The 20034-nt window shown below is 35.8% G+C and overlaps 2 protein-coding genes across 3 annotated transcripts; both read left to right on the top strand.

Annotated features, from left to right (window-relative positions):
* The first annotated feature begins 877 nt into the window (after positions 1–877).
* Positions 878–2978, top strand: LOC132190329 (cytokinin riboside 5'-monophosphate phosphoribohydrolase LOG5-like). Of its 2 annotated transcripts, XM_059605294.1 has the most exons (7): positions 878–1141; positions 1284–1381; positions 1511–1541; positions 1721–1820; positions 1941–2011; positions 2111–2254; positions 2426–2978. In XM_059605294.1, exons 1-7 carry the CDS (start codon positions 1028–1030, stop codon positions 2552–2554), a joined length of 687 nt encoding a protein of 228 aa, XP_059461277.1. In that variant the 5' UTR covers positions 878–1027; the 3' UTR covers positions 2555–2978. The 2 variants fall into 2 exon arrangements, with proteins under 2 accessions (XP_059461277.1, XP_059461270.1); XM_059605287.1 differs by having other exon boundaries at positions 1721–2011.
* Positions 2979–16696: 13718 nt separating this feature from the next.
* LOC132166872 (NAC domain-containing protein 6) lies at positions 16697–18843 on the top strand. The gene is made up of 3 exons (XM_059577715.1): positions 16697–16964; positions 17095–17363; positions 17858–18843. The coding sequence occupies exons 1-3, from the start codon at positions 16784–16786 to the stop codon at positions 18293–18295; spliced, it is 888 nt and encodes a 295-aa protein (XP_059433698.1). The 5' UTR covers positions 16697–16783; the 3' UTR covers positions 18296–18843.
* The last annotated feature ends 1191 nt before the right edge of the window (positions 18844–20034 follow it).

Below are 20034 nucleotides of genomic sequence, written 5' to 3' on the forward strand. Positions count from 1 at the left end.
GCTTCTGCATGTTAATAATGACTCTCGGAGTTAAAAGGAACGAAAAGTAAAAGTTGTTGCTATTATGCTAATGCTAATGACTCTATAAACACGCAAAAAAATAATTTTAACTTCTGCGAGAGCATTAAGCAATTTGGTGTATAAGACTTGTATACTTTTTGTTGTTGCAGTCCCCTTGAAATGCCAGAAATGGAAGCTCTCCTTACAATACAGCTGTAGAAAAATGGTGGGTATTTTTGTTTTTCTTTTTTCAGAGGGATTTCTTGTGAGAGGGCATTGCTTGGTGTGTGGACAAAAAGCTAAAAAGCTACTCCAGTGGGGGCAGTGGGGGAAGATAGATAGGCTTTTTGGGTTTTGTGGGTTTTTTCTTCATGGGAACGGCAAATTGGTGTACGGAACCCAAAAGACAAATTATCCTGAGAAATAACTTCAATTTATTATTAATATTATTATTATTTGATTAATAATTTAATATTATAGTGTTGTTAATCTTGATTTGATGCAGTGAGAGGCTCTGCACGTGTTTTAGCCATCAGGTTATGATTGCGTGCATTAAATACGAGACAGATCGAGAGAAAGACACGATGGAGGTCTGGGTGGTGTGCGAGGATGAGAAAAATTCCAATGGTTTTCAATTGAGAATGCTAAGGGTACCGAGTGGAGGACGAATCCACTGTGTTCTGCCACTCTGTGAAGCCACGTGTGTGCCACAGGGTGGCAACGGGTGTACGGGCTCCCTGCACTACACCACTGTCTCTATGCTTTGCCTTTTTGTCTTACTTCATCCTATCCGTTCACAGTAGGCTTTTTCTAATATATATATTTTTTTCTTTCTTTTTTGCTTTTTTGTATTTAGATTTCTGTAAAGTCTATTCCTTTTTAATAATATTTTTTTGGAGTCTATATATAGTGGCTGTTCCATTTCACTCGGTACTCTGTTGTTGGTGAAGCTTCCTTTATCTTCATCATTTACTCTTGTTCTTGTGCTTGGAAACCAAACGCCCAAGTGAGAATCCTGAGGAGCGAGATGGAAGGAAAACTTGTGAGTTCTAGATTCAAGAGGGTTTGTGTTTTCTGTGGCAGCAGTACTGGGAAGAGAAACTGCTATAGAGATGCTGCCATTGAGTTAGGCCAAGAGCTGGTACTTGATTACTTCCATAATGATTCATAAAACTGATTTTTACCCGCTTTATGCAGTGATTATTTTATCTTTTATTCTTTTTATTTTGATTTTCTCTTTCGTTTGAAACCCTTTTTCACATGTTTTTGGGGTGAATGTGAAGGTGTCAAGGAGGCTGGAGCTTGTCTATGGAGGTGGGAGTATTGGGCTAATGGGTCTGGTTTCTCAAGCTGTGCATCGTGGTGGGGGGAAAGTTCTTGGGTATGTACTACTATCAAACCAATTGTGTCATCTTCTTGAAATGTATGAAATTTTGTTGGTCCTTTTTGTTTTTTGTTTTTTTTTTCCACATGGCTTACACTATTTTCTTTTTTGGATTTTGGCTCCCAGGATCATCCCCAGGACTCTAATGTGTAAAGAGGTGCGTGATCTCACATGGGTTCTTTTTGGATTTTGTACTGGGTTTTTCTTTTTCATTTCATTTTAGGCTTCATTGTGTCTGTGAAAATGCTTGAATGTTTATAGTATTGGTTTAAAGTTGAGACCTTTATGGTTCATGGAGTTTCTGAAAATGCTTGTGTGTTTGTGGTGGAGCCACAGTTAACGGGTGAAACTGTTGGGGAGGTAAGGCCAGTAGCCGACATGCACCAAAGAAAGGCTGAAATGGCCCGCCATTCTGATTGTTTTATTGCCCTACCAGGTCCCATCTCTCTCTCTTTTCTCTCTCCAAGAGATACTAATATTATACAGACATACACTTTACCCTTTTTGTTCCCTGAAAAATCAATGGAATTTTCTGTCACATATACCTTGGTTTCAGGTGGGTATGGAACTTTGGAAGAGCTGTTGGAGGTCATCACTTGGGCTCAACTGGGTATTCATGACAAGCCTGTAAGCATATGTACCCAATAAGTACTGATTAAACTTGTTGTTGGGTCCTTTTCTTTTTCCCCCAAACCCTAATTTTCATCGATTTTTGAAACTTTGAAGGTGGGTCTGTTGAATGTTGATGGGTACTACAACTACCTTCTCACTTTCATTGACAAAGCAGTGGATGATGGGTTCATCAAGCCATCTCAGCGCCACATCATAGTGTCTGCTCCTAATGCTAAAGAGCTTGTTCAAAAACTTGAGGTGGGCCAGTTTTGTTTCTTTGGGTGTGTTTTTTAATTTTGAAAATTTCTCATATATGAAAAAGACAATCTGGGTTTTAGAGAAGGAATCTTTCTCAGATTACCATCTTGATGTAAGGTTCTTATGAGTGTTGTTTTGTTGCAAATGATGACACTGTTTTGTTTTGATTAGGAGTACGTGCCTGTGCATGATGGAGTCATAGCAAAGGCAAGGTGGGAGGTTGAGCAACCACCACAGCAGCAGCAGCAACAACAGGTGGGGTTCAATGCCACTACTTTGCAGACTGAGATCGCTCTATAAAGAGAGACATGTGAACAGAAAGAAGGAAAAAAAAAAGTTAGGGGAAAAGGTGCTTTATTAATCTCTTTGCTTTTGCTCAGATTTTGGGTCATATACCAACCAATGCCATAATGGAATTGTAGGGTTCGATTGACCAAGGGAGATGCAGCCCAACTCCTAAAAAAAAAAAAGAAAAAAAAAAAATCAGTTTGACCAAAAGATTTGGGTCTTTTTGTATGTGTGGTGGGAATTAGAAAGGAAGGCCTATCTTGGGTATTAAAGCCTGTATTTTGAACCTCGAATTATGTACAAAAAGATTATATAGAAAGAACAAGCAGTAGCATCCAAAAAACTAGCTGCAGCTTTATTCTCTCCGTTTCTTTGCTGAAGAGCATGCATGCCTGGCTTGCTGTGGCGTGTTATAATTCTCTTTTTTGCTCTGCCAGTTTTTAAGGTACTGTTTGTGGGGGGTGTGATGATTTATGCATTTTCATTTCATGGTATTGGTGGTGGGGATTTTACGTTGGATGAGGCCTTTATTTGGGCGGACGTATGCCTCCTTTTCCTTTTCTTTTTGGTTTTTCCATCCTTGTTTGATTTGTTGTGTTGCTCCTGAGTCCTGATGGGGGGGATGAAAGGCTAGTAGTAGAGTACCTACAGCTCATTTTGCAAGGACAGGGATTTTGAACTGTAGCCGGAGGCTTTTTCTGAAAAAGCACTGTAGAGAGAGATAGAGAAAGAGAGAGAGAGAGAGAGGGGGAAGGAAGGAGGTATGAGGGCTGAAAACGAAAAATACTGGCCAATCATGGCACCTGCGGAACTCTTTTTCCGAGTTTTCAGAGAGACCCCCCATGGTTTCTTATCCATCCCCCTTCTTGTTTTTGAAATGACAATAGGCTTCTCAGCAGTGACTGGTTGATTTGTGGGATATAGGTCCCCTGCCCTCCCTTGGGATGGGACTTTGGAGTTTCTTTTGTGTATTTTTGGGTATGGGACTTAAAGAAAGGAGTGTTTGTGTGTGTGTGTGTGTGACAAATTTTCAGTAACTCTGTTTTTGCTTTTTAAAAACGTGGTTTTTGACAAGACACTTCAAATGGTTGAGATGGGTTTTTGACTTTGAGTTTTGTTTGGTTCTCTACAAAAGCTGCGAGTATTTTAACAGAATAAAGAATGAAATAGAGAGAGAGAAAAGAAAAAAAGAATGAAGAATGTTTTTGTTAGACTTAAAGAAATGAATAAAATAAAACGAGGTTATTCATATATGTAGAATCATTGTAGCAATTTCTTTTGAAATATATGAAGAAAGAGATTTTTATTTATTTGTTTATTTATTTTGTATGTCTTTCGTTTTGGGGACAATTTAACAAACACAAATGTTCAAAAGAGACAAATTGTTATTTGAAAGTACTATGAAAATGGTTTTAACTTGACTATGGTTTTTCTTATGGGGAATCTTTTCTATCCCATAGGAATAATATGAGAGATTCTGTTGGAAACATTATGAGATTCTGTTTGGATCTTTCTTTTTTCCAGGAAAATAATTTCCACTGGAAAACAAAAAATCAAGGAGAACCAAAATTCAAATGATTAATGGTTGAGAAAATGACGCAAGCAAGTGATATTGTAAGGTTGTTTAAGTGTTCGTCTAGAGCTTTTTTTTAATAAAATATTAGACACTTGTTTAGCCGTTTTTCACGAAGAATGAATTTATTTTAGTTGCTTGTAGAGCTATTCTTGATGATGGTTCCCACCAAGTAATAGGATGCAAGTACTTAATATTCATGCTATTTCAAGTTTCAAATGAACACTCTTTAACGCGATAGATTTTTATATGCTCTTTTAAGTTTCAAATAAACACTTTTTAACGTGATAGATTTTTACTGTCACATTAGAAAGCGGAAGCATGTATTTAAGAGTGCATGGAGCACTTTTCATTATTTATTTGCATTGCTCATCTAAGATGCTGATCCTATCAGTTTAATGTAATAATTGCATAGTTTAATTAATTAATAGATTATGTATGCTAAATGATTCCAAAATTTTAGGTTTTGAAAGTCTTCAAAATTGAACTTTGGGCCTGATATTGTTAGCACATAAAGCTAATCCCTCGCCTTGTAGTTCTCTTGACATGGGCCTTAAGCATTAGTACATAATGGAACTTGCTTGGTTTGGTTCCTATTTTATGGAATGTTTAATGAATCGAACTTGTAAAACTGAATTCAATCAAGCAGGATGTTCCCATTAAGCTAAAGTTGCATTATGTTACGATATTAAGTGTTCCACATGACGTAAGTGCAATTTTAACGAGGCATCCTCTCTTTGCAAACTAGTTTTTAAGGTTGAGTTCTCAGTATCAAAACTAGGTTTCACGTGGGACCGAATGGATTGCAACTTTGTGGTTGAATCACAAAGGACGCGGCCTATACGTGAATAGAGCAACCAAAAGAGAAATGATTAGTATCAAGTCAGTATCAATAGCATGAGCCAGAGCTAGCCATTAATGTAGGGTTGCAGAATGCGGAATGTGATAGCATGTTATATAAGCCTCATGTAATGTAGAGATAATAATGGGCAACTCGGCTGTCTGTTGGCCTTGAACATGTGGGGGCACACTGGCCCTCTGGATAAGGAGCCATTGATGGTCTTTTGTGTACCATCCTCTCTCTGGCTGGTCCATAAATGCTTGTATAAAGCTCTAGAATGGGTTACCAAAAGCAGTATGCTAAGGTCCAGGTTTTTGGACATTGTGACCAAGTTGGGGACCGGTTTGCCCTGCCTTTTCTTCTTGTGTTGGTCCATTCCCTTTGCAAGGGCAATGATGATTCATTGAGTGCCGCCCTTGAAGGCTTTGTCCCATGGCACTTTGATAATTATAGGTCAAACTGCAAGAGATGGGTGGTTGCTCCAACTGTAAAAGGGGGGGACCATGCTACTAACTTGTAGTTCTAATTTACCATATGAAAAAGCAGAATTCGATGGGAGATAAAAGTTTTCCTCTAAATTAGGTTGAGCGTTTGGAGGATTGAGAATCGCTTACATTTGGGACGGATTGCGAATCAGTTTTCCTAGCTAGGTAAACTGCATGCAGTCAACATTTCAAGAATTTCACCCTGAATTCCCAAAAGGGTTCCAATGAACTTCTGCAGAGCTTTCTGTTAGATTCCAAATCTCATTCTGAATTTTCCAAGTAAAGTTTGCAGATATCTCATCTCACTTTCAGGTTTTTCCGCTAACGAATAATAACATTTTCAGCAACGTTATGCATTTTAGCTAATCGGAAAGCATTATCCTTCTCTTTTACTTGTAGCTTTTCAATACAAACTTCAACAGATTTTCTATTTTCTTTAAATATTTTGCTTCAAAATTAGTTAAACATACACCAATATAAAGGTTTTAAAGCATCTGCCAGAGGCCAGAAAAGATATCTATTCAAGTTGAACATCTGACTATACAAGCTATAAGTTAACAGTCATCTCTAGCTGGAGACCATTTAATTTGTTAATTACTGCATGCAAACAGTAATAAGAAGTGAGAAGAACTTATCAAACTAGACCAAGTGAATGAGTGATGTAGCTCTTCCTTCACAACTTGTCAATGGGTACAACTCTCTAACAACTCCCATGGCAGACTAGTTGAAGAATGTTGTAGATAACTACTACAGATGTAAAAGATGCATGTCTTCTGCATTTACCCCACCATTCTCAAGCTGACAACACATCTGCCCCACTCCTCTGTCTCCTTCCCTTTCTTTTGCCGTACACCTGATCACCATTCAAAACTGAATAGTTTTTTTTTTTTAATTCAAAACTGAATAGTTACTCTGCAGCTTCAATCCCCACAAAAGCTTTTTTTCAAACAGTGAAAAGCCTTTGTGAACATCAGTTCAAATAGTGAAAAGTCTGTGTAAAACTTTTTCGTTCAAATAGTGAAAAAGTGGACAACACTGAGAAGATTCACAGCTGGGACTGAGTGGCCATGCTGTAGTTGTTTCTTGAGTTTCTCTCTGATTCAATCACAAACAAAAGCTTTAGTTCAAATAGTAATCGGGCATACCATTAATAATTGCAACATCTTTAATTTACTCTCTGGCTTTTTTGTGTATCCTAATTCCTAACTAGCTAGGTGGTCACTTGTGGTTTCAATCATCATGGAGTGAATGATATGAGATCAAAATTTGAAATGCTCCCAACAACTCCAAATAACTAACACTTGATAAGATCAAAAGAAAATTGCAACCACATAATTAGTTACCAAAAGTGATCAAATCAATAAAAAGAATAAAGACAACAATTTTGGTGACAAAATGAAACAAACTCTTTATACGTAAAATCACTTCGAACAGCCAAACTTTGGAAACCAATTCATTATATGAGATTAATTATATAATCAATTTACAAATGACCCGTTTGTTGAACCAATAAATTAGTTTGTTCGTGTTAGAAGATAAAATCTGATCAATCAAGTCAAGCATATCCAAGAAAGGCAACAATCTCATGATTTACTCCTCTATGTTTCATGGGATTGCATATTACTCTCTATCACAACCCATGATTCACGCCATGATATATGGGATGTGTTCCCTTCATATGCCTATATAGTGTTCTCTCTTATAACATTCAAATTACTAAATAAAAATGTAGTCCTTTGTGTTCTCTTCTGCTTCTTCTCTTTACAAACTTTCTTCCTTTAGTCTGTATTTTCACATGGTATCAGAGCAATAAATCGACTAACGTCATTCTAGTTCCTTTTCCGCTGTCTCTCTGAGTCATTTCATCAAGCACCTTAGCCGCATCACATATGTTTGTTCAGTCACATGTTGCAAGCTCACTCCTTCTCCACAGTTACCGCACACCGACATCAACCTTTGGTCATTGCGGTGAAATCTAACCATCCATTGTTGGTTTTGCGGGGAGATTTGACCACCCCTTGGTATTTGTGGCGAGATTCAACCGTCCTTTGAAAACTTGCAATGAGATCCGAATGTTCCTTGGTATTTTACGGCGAGATCCAACCACCCCTTGGTGTTTATGTGGCGAGATCCGACTGCCCCTGGTGGTTTATGGTAAGATTCAACCGACAAACGATCAATTATTTGTTTTTGTTTACCAAACTGAAGGAAGTTCCTACCATCAGTTTGCGGAGAGTGTTAGAAGATAAAATCTGATCAATCAAGTCAAGCATATCCATGGAAGGCAACAATCTCATGATTTACTCCTCCATGTTTCATGGGATTGCATATTAGTCTCTATCACAACCCATGATTCACGCCATGATATATGGGATGTGTTCCCTTCATATGCCTATATATTGTTCTATCTTGTAACATTCAAATCATTGAATAAAAATGTAGTCCTTTGTGTTCTCTTCTTCTTCTCTTTACAAACTTTCTTTCTTTAGTCTGTATTTTCACAGTTCGAATGCTAGTAGAGTTTCATGGATGACTTATATCAGACATGCTTCGATCAAGCTTCTCTGCCTCTTTGCGATCTTGACCTTGTTTGGATGCTCTCCAATCGAGCCTTGCGACCAAGCTTCTCGGGAGTAAGCTTGAAATTCATTGAAACATACTCGTTCGAACAAATACCGATCGAGCCTTCTAACCGAGCTTCTTGGGATTTCTTAAAGTTCAACATTGAACTTACTTGTTCGATTGAGCTTCGAACAAGTCTTCCAACTGAGTGCCTCAATTCTCCAATAAAAAAAGAGAAAATTACACTTTACCCCCATAAAGTTGGCAGCGATTTTCAATTCGAATTCCAAAGTTTCAATTTTTGCAATCTACCTTCTCAAAGTTCTAATTTTTTGTAATTTAGCCATTCCGTCAGTCAAAGCCGTTTTGACTGACGGAACAGTGATCACGTGCGTGTTGGTTTTTTTTTTTTCCCCCCCTAAAATGCCCTCATCCCTGTAATTGCTTCTCCCTTTGCCTTTCCTCTTGGCTGACCTGACCCTTTCTTTGCAAACCCACATCAAATGTAAGTTCAGATGATTTTTTCTTGGGTAAAGTCCACTTAACCCCTTCAAACTATCACCTTAATTAATGACAATCTACTCCCCAAACTATCAATTGTGACAATTTACCCCCCAAACTACCAAAACAACGACAATGTACCCCTACTTTTAACAAAATGACAAAATTACCCTTACTAAAATAAAAACAAAAATACTAAAATTTATTTATTTTTTCAAAATTTTAAGGGTATTTTTGTCTTATTGAAAATTATATTATATAGGGGTAATTTCATCACTTTGCTAGTATTGGAGGGTACATTGTCATTGTTTTGGTAATTTATGGGGTAAATTGTCGTGATTGATAGTTTGCGGAGTAGATTGTCATTGAGGTGGTAGTTTGAAGGGGATAAGTGGACTTTACCCTTTTTTCCTTGATGGACTGAGCAAAGAGAGAAACACGCACGCCTGTTACAGTAGCATTTCTTTCTACAAAATGCATAGCCCCAGGGCACCTCATCGGATTACTAAGAAGCCATGAAAATGGGTTCTAAATGATTGAACCTGCATAAATAATAGGCACGGTGAAGATGGGTACACCATAATTCCCCATTCTGAATCGTCCTAAACTCTTTCCTTTTTCGTCCACCTCCTCAACTAACCAAACCCAAGATTCTGTATCTACAAAATTTCAAATGAGAATTCAAATTTTCACACGAACCACAGCAAAAGGATATATAGGACTGAACAATTTTCAATTTTCATTCCCTCTTTCCTTTCCACCAAACAAAGATTTTTTTTTTTATTTATTTTTTTAAAAAAACTCAATCAATTTACAAATTTTATATACTACCGATCTGAGAGAGAGAGAGAGAGAGAGAGAGTTTATTATAAGGAGAAGATGGATTTTGTGTGATGCTTCGATTTTATAGAACTAGAGAGAGAAAAAGCGACAGACAAAAATGAGAAGGGGGCATTTTGGGTAAAAAAAACCAACAGTGATCACATGAGTCGCATGTGATCATTGTTCCGTCAGTCAAAGCCGCTTTGACTGACGGAATAGTTTAATTGAAAAAAATTAGAACTTTGGAGGTCGAATTGAAAATCGCTGCCAACTTTAAGAGGGTAATTTTCCCATAAAAAAAACAACATTTTGAAACTAGCCCAAGTATAAAACTTAGCCTAACAAACTTTGATCAACTTGCATCTAAATTGTTTACAACATCGAGTTAGCGAACATAAAATGTCACATATTTGAAATCCTAACTGCGATGCTAAATTTTTTTTTACTGTAGCTCATTTACCTTTTTTTTAAAAGAAAAAACTTTACATAACCCTCTTGAACTTCTATTATTTTTGAATCCCCTCTCTTAAAATGTAAAAGCTTTTAATTGATTGTATTCAACTTTCAAATTTTTTTAATATCAATTCTCCGTTAGGATTTTTGGTTAAATTCCAATAGAGGGCATGAAAATTACCACGTACAAAATTTTATTTTTTATTTTTTAAAGGAATGGTCTGGTGAGTCGGTGGGTAACTAGACCCACTGCGTGATCCACTGTCGTGGGTCTGGTCAATATCCACGATAGTGGATCACGCAGTCCACCTCTCTTGGACTGCGTGACAATGGTCCAATTTTTTGATTGGTTTTAGATTTTTTGACCCAACCCAACTAAAATGTCCACCAAGTTTAGCCCAGGCCCGCCTCTTTTTCACTTTTAACCGGGCTTAAAAAAATATATATGAGAGATGACACTTGACACTTATTAGAATAAGTTAAAAGAAATATCTTCTAATCAGTTTGGAGAAAATTTATGTTCAATAGACTTATCAGACAATTTCATCATATTTTCTATTAATTTCCTAACAGAAATTCTGTGAAATATTGTCAGTTATACTTCCAAACAAACTTTTATTTTTTATAATTTTTATAATTTTTAAATTATTTAATTTATATATATATATATATATATATATATATATATATATATATATATATATATTCAGGTTAGAGTTGAGATTTCACATCACTTCTAGTAAGAAATTGACGATTAAATTTATAGGATCTGGATGGCTGATTGAAAAATGATTTAAAAACAACACTAATATTAAAAAAATAAAATAAAATCTATGGATCCTTTGGAAAAATGATAAAAACTAAGGATTATATATTGTAATTTCCCAAAAATTTAAAATTCTCAACCTTTTTAAGATTATACACTTTTGTTGCAAGCCAAGAATGCCATTACATATCTTTCAACTAATATATTTCTCTTATTTGTCATAATTGGAAAGTTGTCAAATGCTAGTTTCCTTGCTCTCCCTTTCCATGATAGTGCTATGCAGTTTGCCCTTGATTTACCCTTCAATCACGGTTGTCTGGATGGCAAAGAAAAAAACCATAACATTTTTCAAGATTCTTCTTCTTCACAACATCTATAGTAAGGAAAATCTTCAGGGAATTACAACATTTTTTTTTTTTTTTTTGAAAACCATGTGACAATTTACGTGACATTTATATGTTACCCACATAGCCTTAACCCTCTCTTCCATTTTGAGACCTCGCCACCTTCAACCCATTGCCGCACGGTTATGCAACCATCGATTTCCACATTTGCATCTCCTGAAACACAACCGCTGCACCAAAGTTAGAGTCTCCCATGCCACCCCCAAGGGCTTTTGGGGATTGTTCAACCACCCCCTCTCTTTGATCACCACCAACAATCCGTTTTGAGGGTGGCTAATCCACCCTCAAGGCCATTAGGGTGGTCATGATTATCAGTGAAAAGTACATTTTAGAGCCGAAGTTGTTATTCATCATCTTAACCAATGGAATAATGAACAAGCAAATTACCACATTTATTATCACACAATCCAAATAAGCAGAAAACAAAATCAACATAAACATTTGATAACAAAGTAGAAACCTCATTGTGAAGAACTTTTAAAATGTAAAACTACTATGCAAGCCAGCTATCCTCAAAGGCATCCACTATAGAAGATATATATTACAAATTGATCAACTTACAGAACTTTTGTAACTCACAACTTAATTTGTAATCCAGGCAAACAACTCGTCACCTCATATTGCAGTGGCTCCAGAACCTTTGGTCTCCTTCTACAAGAATTATCTTAACGAAAAATCTTGTTTGCTACAACTCAACTCAGGTGGCTGAAAAATTTTCTTTGGTTTGTTTGATGAAAAGAAAAGAAAAGAAATCAAATTGTTTAGGCTCAAAGGTGTTTAGGAACCTCTCCAAGAACAATGAAAAATAGGCTATGGGTCATATGAAAATCGTAGGTCATTAATTAGGCTTGTATAGTTATAAAAAAAAACAAGTAAAGGTTTTAAAGTAAAGTCAGCTAACAATTAAAACTGGAAGCAGCTAGTTCGGTCAAACGAAGGTTAAGTTCAATCGATCGAGGCTCTCGAATTTAAGTGTAAAATCACACTACACCACTTTGCTCGAACGAGATGCGATCCACCTTTTGACCGAACCTCTTGAGTTTTAGAATTGAGCCATGATGCATTGGTTTGATTGAACGAATTTCGATTGAAGCCTTCTAAACTTCAACTGTAGTATTTTCTTGATTTGCATTAGATATTGACTCAATTCTAAACCTAAACCTTGCACCCTAATATGTTTTGACACCTAATTTTTTAAAACTTAAAACTTAACAGTAGGAGTGATTGAACCACCCCCAACGGTCGGTTTTAAGGTGGTTGAACCACCTTCAAGGCCATTGGTAATAGCCAACCATTCCCTCGGCCGATTATGGGGTGGCCGAACCACCCCATGAGCCCTTGAAGGTAGTTTGACCTACCAAGCGATCCATTCTAGGAGTGATCAAACCACCTCTAAGACTATCAGAGGTGATTGGCCACCTCTTTTAGCCGACTATGAGGTGGCCGAAACACCTCATAAGCCTTTGGGGTGCCACGATGGATTGTAGCCAACAATTTTGTAGTAAAATCCATAATAGTCCTAGAAGAACTCCTATAGTTATGTGGCATTACAAGTATGTAAATGCACTATATAAAATTTTGATTTTTTTTTTTTTTTTTTGTTCCCTCTAAAAATGATTTTCTTGTAAAACTGGACAATCGGCATTAACCATGGAAATGTATATGAGCCTTTCTAAACTAAATTCTCAGGCAGGAGGTCTATATATTCAAAATTTAATATTCTTCCTTGATTATTTTTTATTTTGGAATAAATTAATATTTGATAAAGAACAAAAAGAGGCATACGATCTGGATCAAATGAGGATTGAGGGTTGTACTGGAATCTCTAGTATTAATTCCAACTCCATTTGCGCCTGAAGTTTAGCTTCTCTAGTCAAGTTAATATGCTGGACACCACCCTTCTTCTTTTTGTCATTTTTCTCTTTTATTTACTTTCAAATTTATGACCTTTTCATAATAAACAGAACCACCAGATTTTTTGGGTTTTTTGTTTTTTTTTTCTTCGGTGGGTGATTTCTTGGGTGTTAAGTTTATATATATATAAATGAGAGCCCTTACTATCATGTCCATCCTGATAACACCCATTTTGCAACCTCCAATTACTATGTGACACATCAAAAAAAATAAAAGTGAGAACAATCGCATTAAATCAGAGAAAAAAAAACTCTAGCCGGCAAGACCCAGGCCAGACCCATGCGTGGGTATCGCTAGACCCACGGACCCACGAGTCTGGCCGGCGGTGAACGCCTCAAACCCTGCCGGCCGTGACCCGCCTCAAAACCCGTTTCTAATGCCTCAAAACTAGTTTTTGAATTCAAAACTAAAATTTAGTGGTAAAAGGTTAACCATTTAGGAATTTTATCACTCTAAAATCTTGTGTATTTTAGTCCAACTTATTTTTGTGAACTTTTTATGTTTTTGCTTATGTGTCTGTTATTGATTCGGAGCTGTAAAATGAGTGTTATCAGGATGGTCCTGATAAAAGGTTTTCTCTATATAAATATATATATCGTTTAAAAATTAAGTTTAGTCTTTATCAAAATTATGCCCGATTCTTAATTCATGCTTTGCCCCTTGATGAAATTTTTTGGTTCAGTCCCTATATCCATCATAGTAAATCTAGAGTAAAGCTAAAAAACTGATTCAAAAATTGGTTAAAACTAACACGTCAATTTTACTCATGGTAGATCTAACGCAAAGCTTTGTTATATGGTTAATTATAATTAAAGTATAATCACATGAGATTGTCAGACAGAGAGGGAAGAAAAACTATCAGTTGTACTCGGGACAGTAGACCATTTCAACAAGTGCTCTGCCAAATACATGAGAAAATTCCAGGAAATAGCAAGGAAAGCAACTTTTGCTTGTTAATTGTTTTGTTTTTTTTTTTTTTTTTTTTAAACAATTAATATGTACGAATATACTTTTAATAAAGCAACAAATATAGAAAAAAGAAAAGAAAATAATAATTGCGATGCAGAAGATTGGAAAGTTATTTCTAGGGAGATTCTGGTGATTTGGTTGATTGATAGGGCAAAAGACTTCTTCAGGTCTTTGGGGAAGACTTCCAAGTCAAATAAAATTACTCATCATTTGTTCTTTAATATTTTTTTCATTGTATGGAAAGTGTGACTACGCGTTGTTGTTAGCTTTTTGATTTGACAGCTTTGGAAAATCTTCTTTCTTCTTGTTTTGTGGTCTCTCCGTCACTTGACTTTTTGAAATAAAGAAACGACTCACCATCAATCGTTTTTTTTTGGCTTTTTTTTCTTTTTTTTTTGGGCCACCACCACTACCACCACCAACGGGTATAATGTTTCTCATACAAAGTTACAAACACATAATGCACCAACGGATACATAATAAAACTCTATTTGATTTTGAGATGCGTTTGAAATTTTTAGAGATTTAATGGTGAATTTGCATATATCTTGTAGGAAGATGGACAACAAATGTGTTAGACCACTAACAGTAACTTCCCTTTAATTTTTCCTTAGTTTAGGGCACAAAACTACTTTTTGCTTCCCTATAAAAATATACTTTATAATAGCTTCCCTTACATTTTTTTATACCATTAAAATATTATTTCTTTACAAAATATAAGTTCTCTACCTACCCTAACTTTTTTCACAAAATCCCAACACAATCTCCAATTAAAGACAAAAAGATGAAAGATGAGAGAAAAGATAAATGTTTGAGAAGTGCTAGGGAGCCAAACAAATGAACCCAGAAAAATTTTCAAACTGATGTGGCAGACCGTGAGTTGCAGACAAGGGAGAGAGAATTGCATTTTTTTTTTAATTTAAAAACCATATCCACGTGAGTTTCGAAATTTTTTTGGGTTCATTTGTTTGACTATCTAACACTTCTCTAAATGTTTATATTAAAATAATGTATAAGAAACTACTTTGGTTCTCTACACATTGGGAAACACTATACCAACCTGATGGTTGATGGTTGGTTAAATGTAGGAAATCTGATTTGAGTAGGTTTTTATGATTTTTTTTGAAATTTTTTCTAAATATAAGGAAATGAATGATATATATGGCATCTGATGCTAGTACTAAGAGCCAAATATATATATATATATATACTTTTTAACTCCAAACAATCTCCTCCCCCTCTCTGCCCCTTTTTTTGTAAGAGCCAGTTGAAATCTACTCGAATTCGAGCTAAGCCAAGCCAGCTGGTTGTTTTTCGATAGAGCTCAGCTCGAGATCGTGGATGATGGATGATGGATGGCGGATGGCGACATCACTTAATACAAAATTGTTTACCATGTTTTTAATGATTACTATTTGATTTGACACTTACTATTTACCTTCATATATTTATATTCCAATATTTATAGTTTATGCAAAATAGATAGCTAAAATGTTTAGCTAACAATTTTTCAATACTTCTATATAATTTCGCAATATGATACTTCTATGAAGATAGAGCTTTTAACAATATGACCACATCAAACCATTTGCATAAATGAGCTAATGATGTTAAAAAAGTAACACAATCGGATCAACATCCTTTTAATTACTTTTTCATATAAAGTAAAATAGAGAAAATCTATCTTATGTTTCAAATTAAATTTTATAAATTTAATGGTGCATACGTTAACTATGTAGTAGATGAAACAAAACAAAATCTAAACCATAAAATGTTTACTTTTTAACATAGAGAGAGAGACATGTATTACCGTTTATTTGGATCTTAAATTCTTTGCATGAAATGATACCAATATTGATTAATTAGAAGACTTTAGGGTTGGATTGGAACTAAGTAGTCAAGTTATAAAGATCTTCTACAATTTCAAAGAAATCATGTAGGTTTTAAAATTACAGAATTCAAGCCGTTTTTTATTTTGTTTTGTTTTTTTTCTTTTGTGTGCATCAAACGGTTTGAAAAATACTACCTATTAAAATTGTGTTATGTTACCGAAGAAAATTAGGTATATTTTTATTGAGTTTTTGGTCGCTTACGTTATAAAAAAGTTTTGAATAGGAAACTGTTTTTTTGATTTTATGAGGAAGAAGCATCTCTTCAAACTTGAAGAAGAAGCCCTTCGGAAGCATTTTTTAAACCGTTGAATGCAAAGAAGAGCCCAAATGAATTTCATACTTTGAAAATCACCAATTTCTTTGAAATTGTGTTAGATTCGATGCATAAATGCTCAACCGGTGAAGTTGGGATCTGCAGACTAGAGTCTTGAGAGATGTTTCATTTAATTAGTGTTTGGATTCCAAGAAACAAGAGGCGACCCAATTAGTAAGACTGAATCAAACTGCCATTGCTGGATTGATGAGTCCTCATACGACCAGAAAGACGAACAAAAAAAAAAAAAAGAAGAGTCCTCAGACTTTCTGACCGTTTTTGTTGCCTTTGAAACTTGAAACAACCATAATCCGATTCACATGATCAGAATCAAAGATGAAATAATTTGGCAGAACATTACTTGGAAAATATTCTGGAATTTCCAGGTAAAAGTCTAAAACTAAGAGAAAAAGACAAAATTCAAGCAAAGAGAAGAAAGACCTGTCAATGTCTCTCTGTCTCTGTCACTGTTCAGTCTATGCTGATTAATTTACGTATAACCGTGTGGGTTCCACCATTAATGGACTCAAATAGCTCCAAACTTCATGGACTTTTATGCCCCCCACAGCATCGAAGACTTGGTCTCAATCCTCTGTTTTCAATCATCTTATAAATAACCCACAACATATTCTGTCTTCCTTATAAACGTTCCTCCACCGTCTATTGTTTACCTACGTAGCAACATTTCACACCAAAACCTTAAAAAACAAGCAGCAGCTAGCAGTAATCAGCAATCACTACACAAAATGGCGGCCAGTGCCATTGATGAAATGACAATGGAACTTGAACTTCCTGGCTTTCGTTTCCACCCCACAGAGGAGGAACTTCTTGATTTCTACCTCAAGAACATGGTGTTTGGAAAGAGATTGCGCTTTGACATCATCGGCTTCCTCAACATCTATCATCACGATCCTTGGGACTTGCCTGGTAGATATATATATATACACATAAATCTTTTTCCTTAGTTTTCTTTTTACGGTCAGTTTAATTGTATGGCAGTTGAATAACAGTTTAGTAAATGGCATTTCTCTTACGTTTATTATCGTTGTTGTAATAGATTTGGCGAAGATTGGCGAAAGAGAATGGTACTTTTTTGTGCCGAGAGACAGGAAGCATGGCAGTGGCGGGAGGCCAAACCGGACGACTGAAAATGGATTCTGGAAAGCCACCGGTTCTGACCGGAGAATCGTGAGCATATCGGATCCAAAGCGGATTATCGGCTTAAGAAAGACACTTGTTTTCTACAGGGGAAGAGCACCAAGAGGAAGCAAGACCGATTGGGTCATGAACGAATATCGCTTCCCTGATTCATGCCCCTTGCCAAAGGTTTGTTTGTTACCTTTCAATTTCATCACAGTTTTTTTTTTTTTTAACTTCCCCATAGAATTAATTTCCAGGAAAAATCGTGGGGTTTGATTAATTTTTCAGAAAATGTAGTACTGGAAAAGGATTACAAAGTTCCAAGAAGACATCTCTTTCAAGGACAAATATCTCTGTAGACTTGAAACTAAATGCTCATTGAGAAGTTTCCATGAAAATGTTTGTGATGGAATAAGTCAAGAATATATATAGTTCACGTACACCCCTGATTTTATAGATAAAAGTAATTGGGACCCAGTGAGAAGATGGCCACATTCTTTTCACATTCTAAAATTTGAAAATTTTAGTGTAATTGATTTGTTTTTTTTGTGTGAAGATAATTAATAATATATCCTAGTGGCTTGAATAGGTCCCACTACTGGTAGGTAGAAAAAAACAGTAGATAGTTTTTTGGTAGTTGTGATTTGTTCCTAATTATCTGTTTATGTTTGTAAATGCAGGACATAGTGTTGTGTAAGATCTATAGGAAGGCAACTTCTTTGAAAGTTCTTGAGCAAAGGGCAGCAATGGAGGAAGAGATGAAGAACTTTCATGCTTCACCTTCACCCCCACCAACATCATCACTTGAAATAGGCTCATTTTACAGCACCCAACAAGAGGATCATCACTTACAGCAGCAACCAATGCCTGCTGTACACAACATTGTCTTCAAGAAAGAAGCAGAGGAAGTGTCGGGATTACAAGACAAATTGGATGAAAGAGGAGTGGAAACCAAAGTTTCCTCCACATCACTGCAAATCCCACTTGGAAGGGGCCAGTTGCCGGAGCTCCAAGTCCCCAAATTGACCATGGATTGGACCCAAGACCCGTTTTGGACCCAGTTAAACAGCCCTTGGCTTCAAAATCTGACCCCATATGCCAACATCCTCAATTTCTGATTCCTTCATGTTTATTATGCCTAGGAGACAATAAACTTAGGTTTCTGTAGATAAATTTTGTCGGTCACCCTCTGCCGGATTAAGGAAATTCCTGCTGACTGTTTACTTGGGTGGTTGGCCATGACTTTTGTTTCATCCCTATCAAGTGTTGCACTTCTTTTTTCTTTTTCATTTTCCTGAGCAGGGTGATGCTGTTCTGGTTGAAGAAAAGTTGTGATTTTGTTAATGGGGTTCTTCTATATATGTTTCAAGAACATTGGAAGACTCTGGAGAATCATCTAATGGACATGAAAACTATTGCTTCATCTACTAACATTTTAAGACCTGAAGATGGGAAAACACCATGGATATATATTCTACCGAGAGAAGGGGGTTTCAGGAATCTGGTGTTGGAGAGTTGCTTAATTTACTATCTACTTTGCGGTTGCATTTCTTTATTAATTTACTATGTTAGAACTTTTTTTTGGAGGGTTGGTGTTGTAGGGGAAACTTGTACGGACTTTTTATTGTATATTTCAATTTAAATAAAAGAAAATCACAGTGAAATCTTTGTTAGTTTAAGGCTATTGATCATCGTAGGGTGTATTTTAAGGGGATCCTTCATATTCATTCATTAAAAAAAAATTAAGAGCATAAAATCCTTACATTAGAGAGCATAAAGCTCTGATAAATGATAGCCAAAACTATGAGGTCACAACCTCATAGAAACAAATATAAAATATTACAATCAAATCCTATCTATAACTTCAATATCTGCTAACCCATATCTAAACTTCAGTTATAGAATAGATTTGCTTTAGGTAGAATCAATCTAATACATAGCTAGCTTATATTCCCAACTTTTATTTTCTAGCCATAAGAGCAAAACCCTCACATCGAAACTAATTCTCCTCGATCCAAAGGCCATGACAAAAACCTTCACCCCAAAGATCGGTCATGAAAGTAGATCTAAGGAGAAGTCAAACACTTATTCAAAAAACAACAAAAACATAATAAAAAAACTAGCAAACAACTACAACAGTCGAGGTGAGGGAGGTGAAAAGCCCAATCTATTTTGGGGAGGAGAAGAGCGGTGCAACACGGTGGAGGGCGGACAGAGGTAGCGCAACATAAGCAAATTGGTTGAAAAAACCAAAAAAATAAACTGAAAAAAGAAAGGAAAAAAACAAGAAGGGGTTCAATTTGAAAGCTTATTTAAAGGCTTAAAAATTCATAATTTATAGTTTTTTTTTTTTTTCAATTTGAACGTTTATTAAGTCAAAATGAGATATTAAGTTTAGATGAATTTACCAGGAGGACACTAGAAAGGGGTTCGGTCAGAATTGCGGTCAATTAAGGTTTGGACAAGTCGTTTAGCATGGAGATTTGAGAGGACAGTGTTTTCCTTGGTTGGAGGAATTTTCTCCAACCTATTCTATAAAAATGACATGTGTCCTCCATATGTGAGAAGCACTTTTATTTATTTATTTTTATTTTTTTATATTTTATAAGGACAAAGTTGAAATAAATTTTATTCAAAAAACATGTGCTTCTCACATGCTATTTAAAAAATATGTATTTCTCACTTGAAAAGTGACACATAAATTTTTATAGAATAGATTGGAGGAAATTCATCCAACCCAGTTTGCAGGAAAATTACGTCCAATCCAAGATGGTTGTTCGGAACAAGTTAGAGGAGGAGCATTATTGTGCTACTTGTTTGAACGAGTTAGTAATTGTATGTTTCAGAAGGGCTGCGA

Source organism: Corylus avellana, chromosome ca1 (genome assembly GCF_901000735.1).
Source record: "Corylus avellana chromosome ca1, CavTom2PMs-1.0".
Classification (NCBI taxonomy): domain Eukaryota; kingdom Viridiplantae; phylum Streptophyta; class Magnoliopsida; order Fagales; family Betulaceae; genus Corylus; species Corylus avellana.

Coding starts and splice junctions, on each gene's coding strand:
- LOC132190329 (XM_059605287.1), top strand. CDS start 1,028: ATGGAAGGAAAACTTGTGAGTTCTAGATTCAAGAGGGTTTGTGTTTTC. Junction 1,142..1,283: donor TTGAGTTAGGCCAAGAGCTG/GTACTTGATTAC, acceptor GTGAATGTGAAG/GTGTCAAGGAGGCTGGAGCT. Junction 1,542..1,720: donor GGACTCTAATGTGTAAAGAG/GTGCGTGATCTC, acceptor GTGGAGCCACAG/TTAACGGGTGAAACTGTTGG.
- LOC132166872 (XM_059577715.1), top strand. CDS start 16,784: ATGGCGGCCAGTGCCATTGATGAAATGACAATGGAACTTGAACTTCCT. Junction 16,965..17,094: donor CGATCCTTGGGACTTGCCTG/GTAGATATATAT, acceptor TTGTTGTAATAG/ATTTGGCGAAGATTGGCGAA. Junction 17,364..17,857: donor ATTCATGCCCCTTGCCAAAG/GTTTGTTTGTTA, acceptor TTGTAAATGCAG/GACATAGTGTTGTGTAAGAT.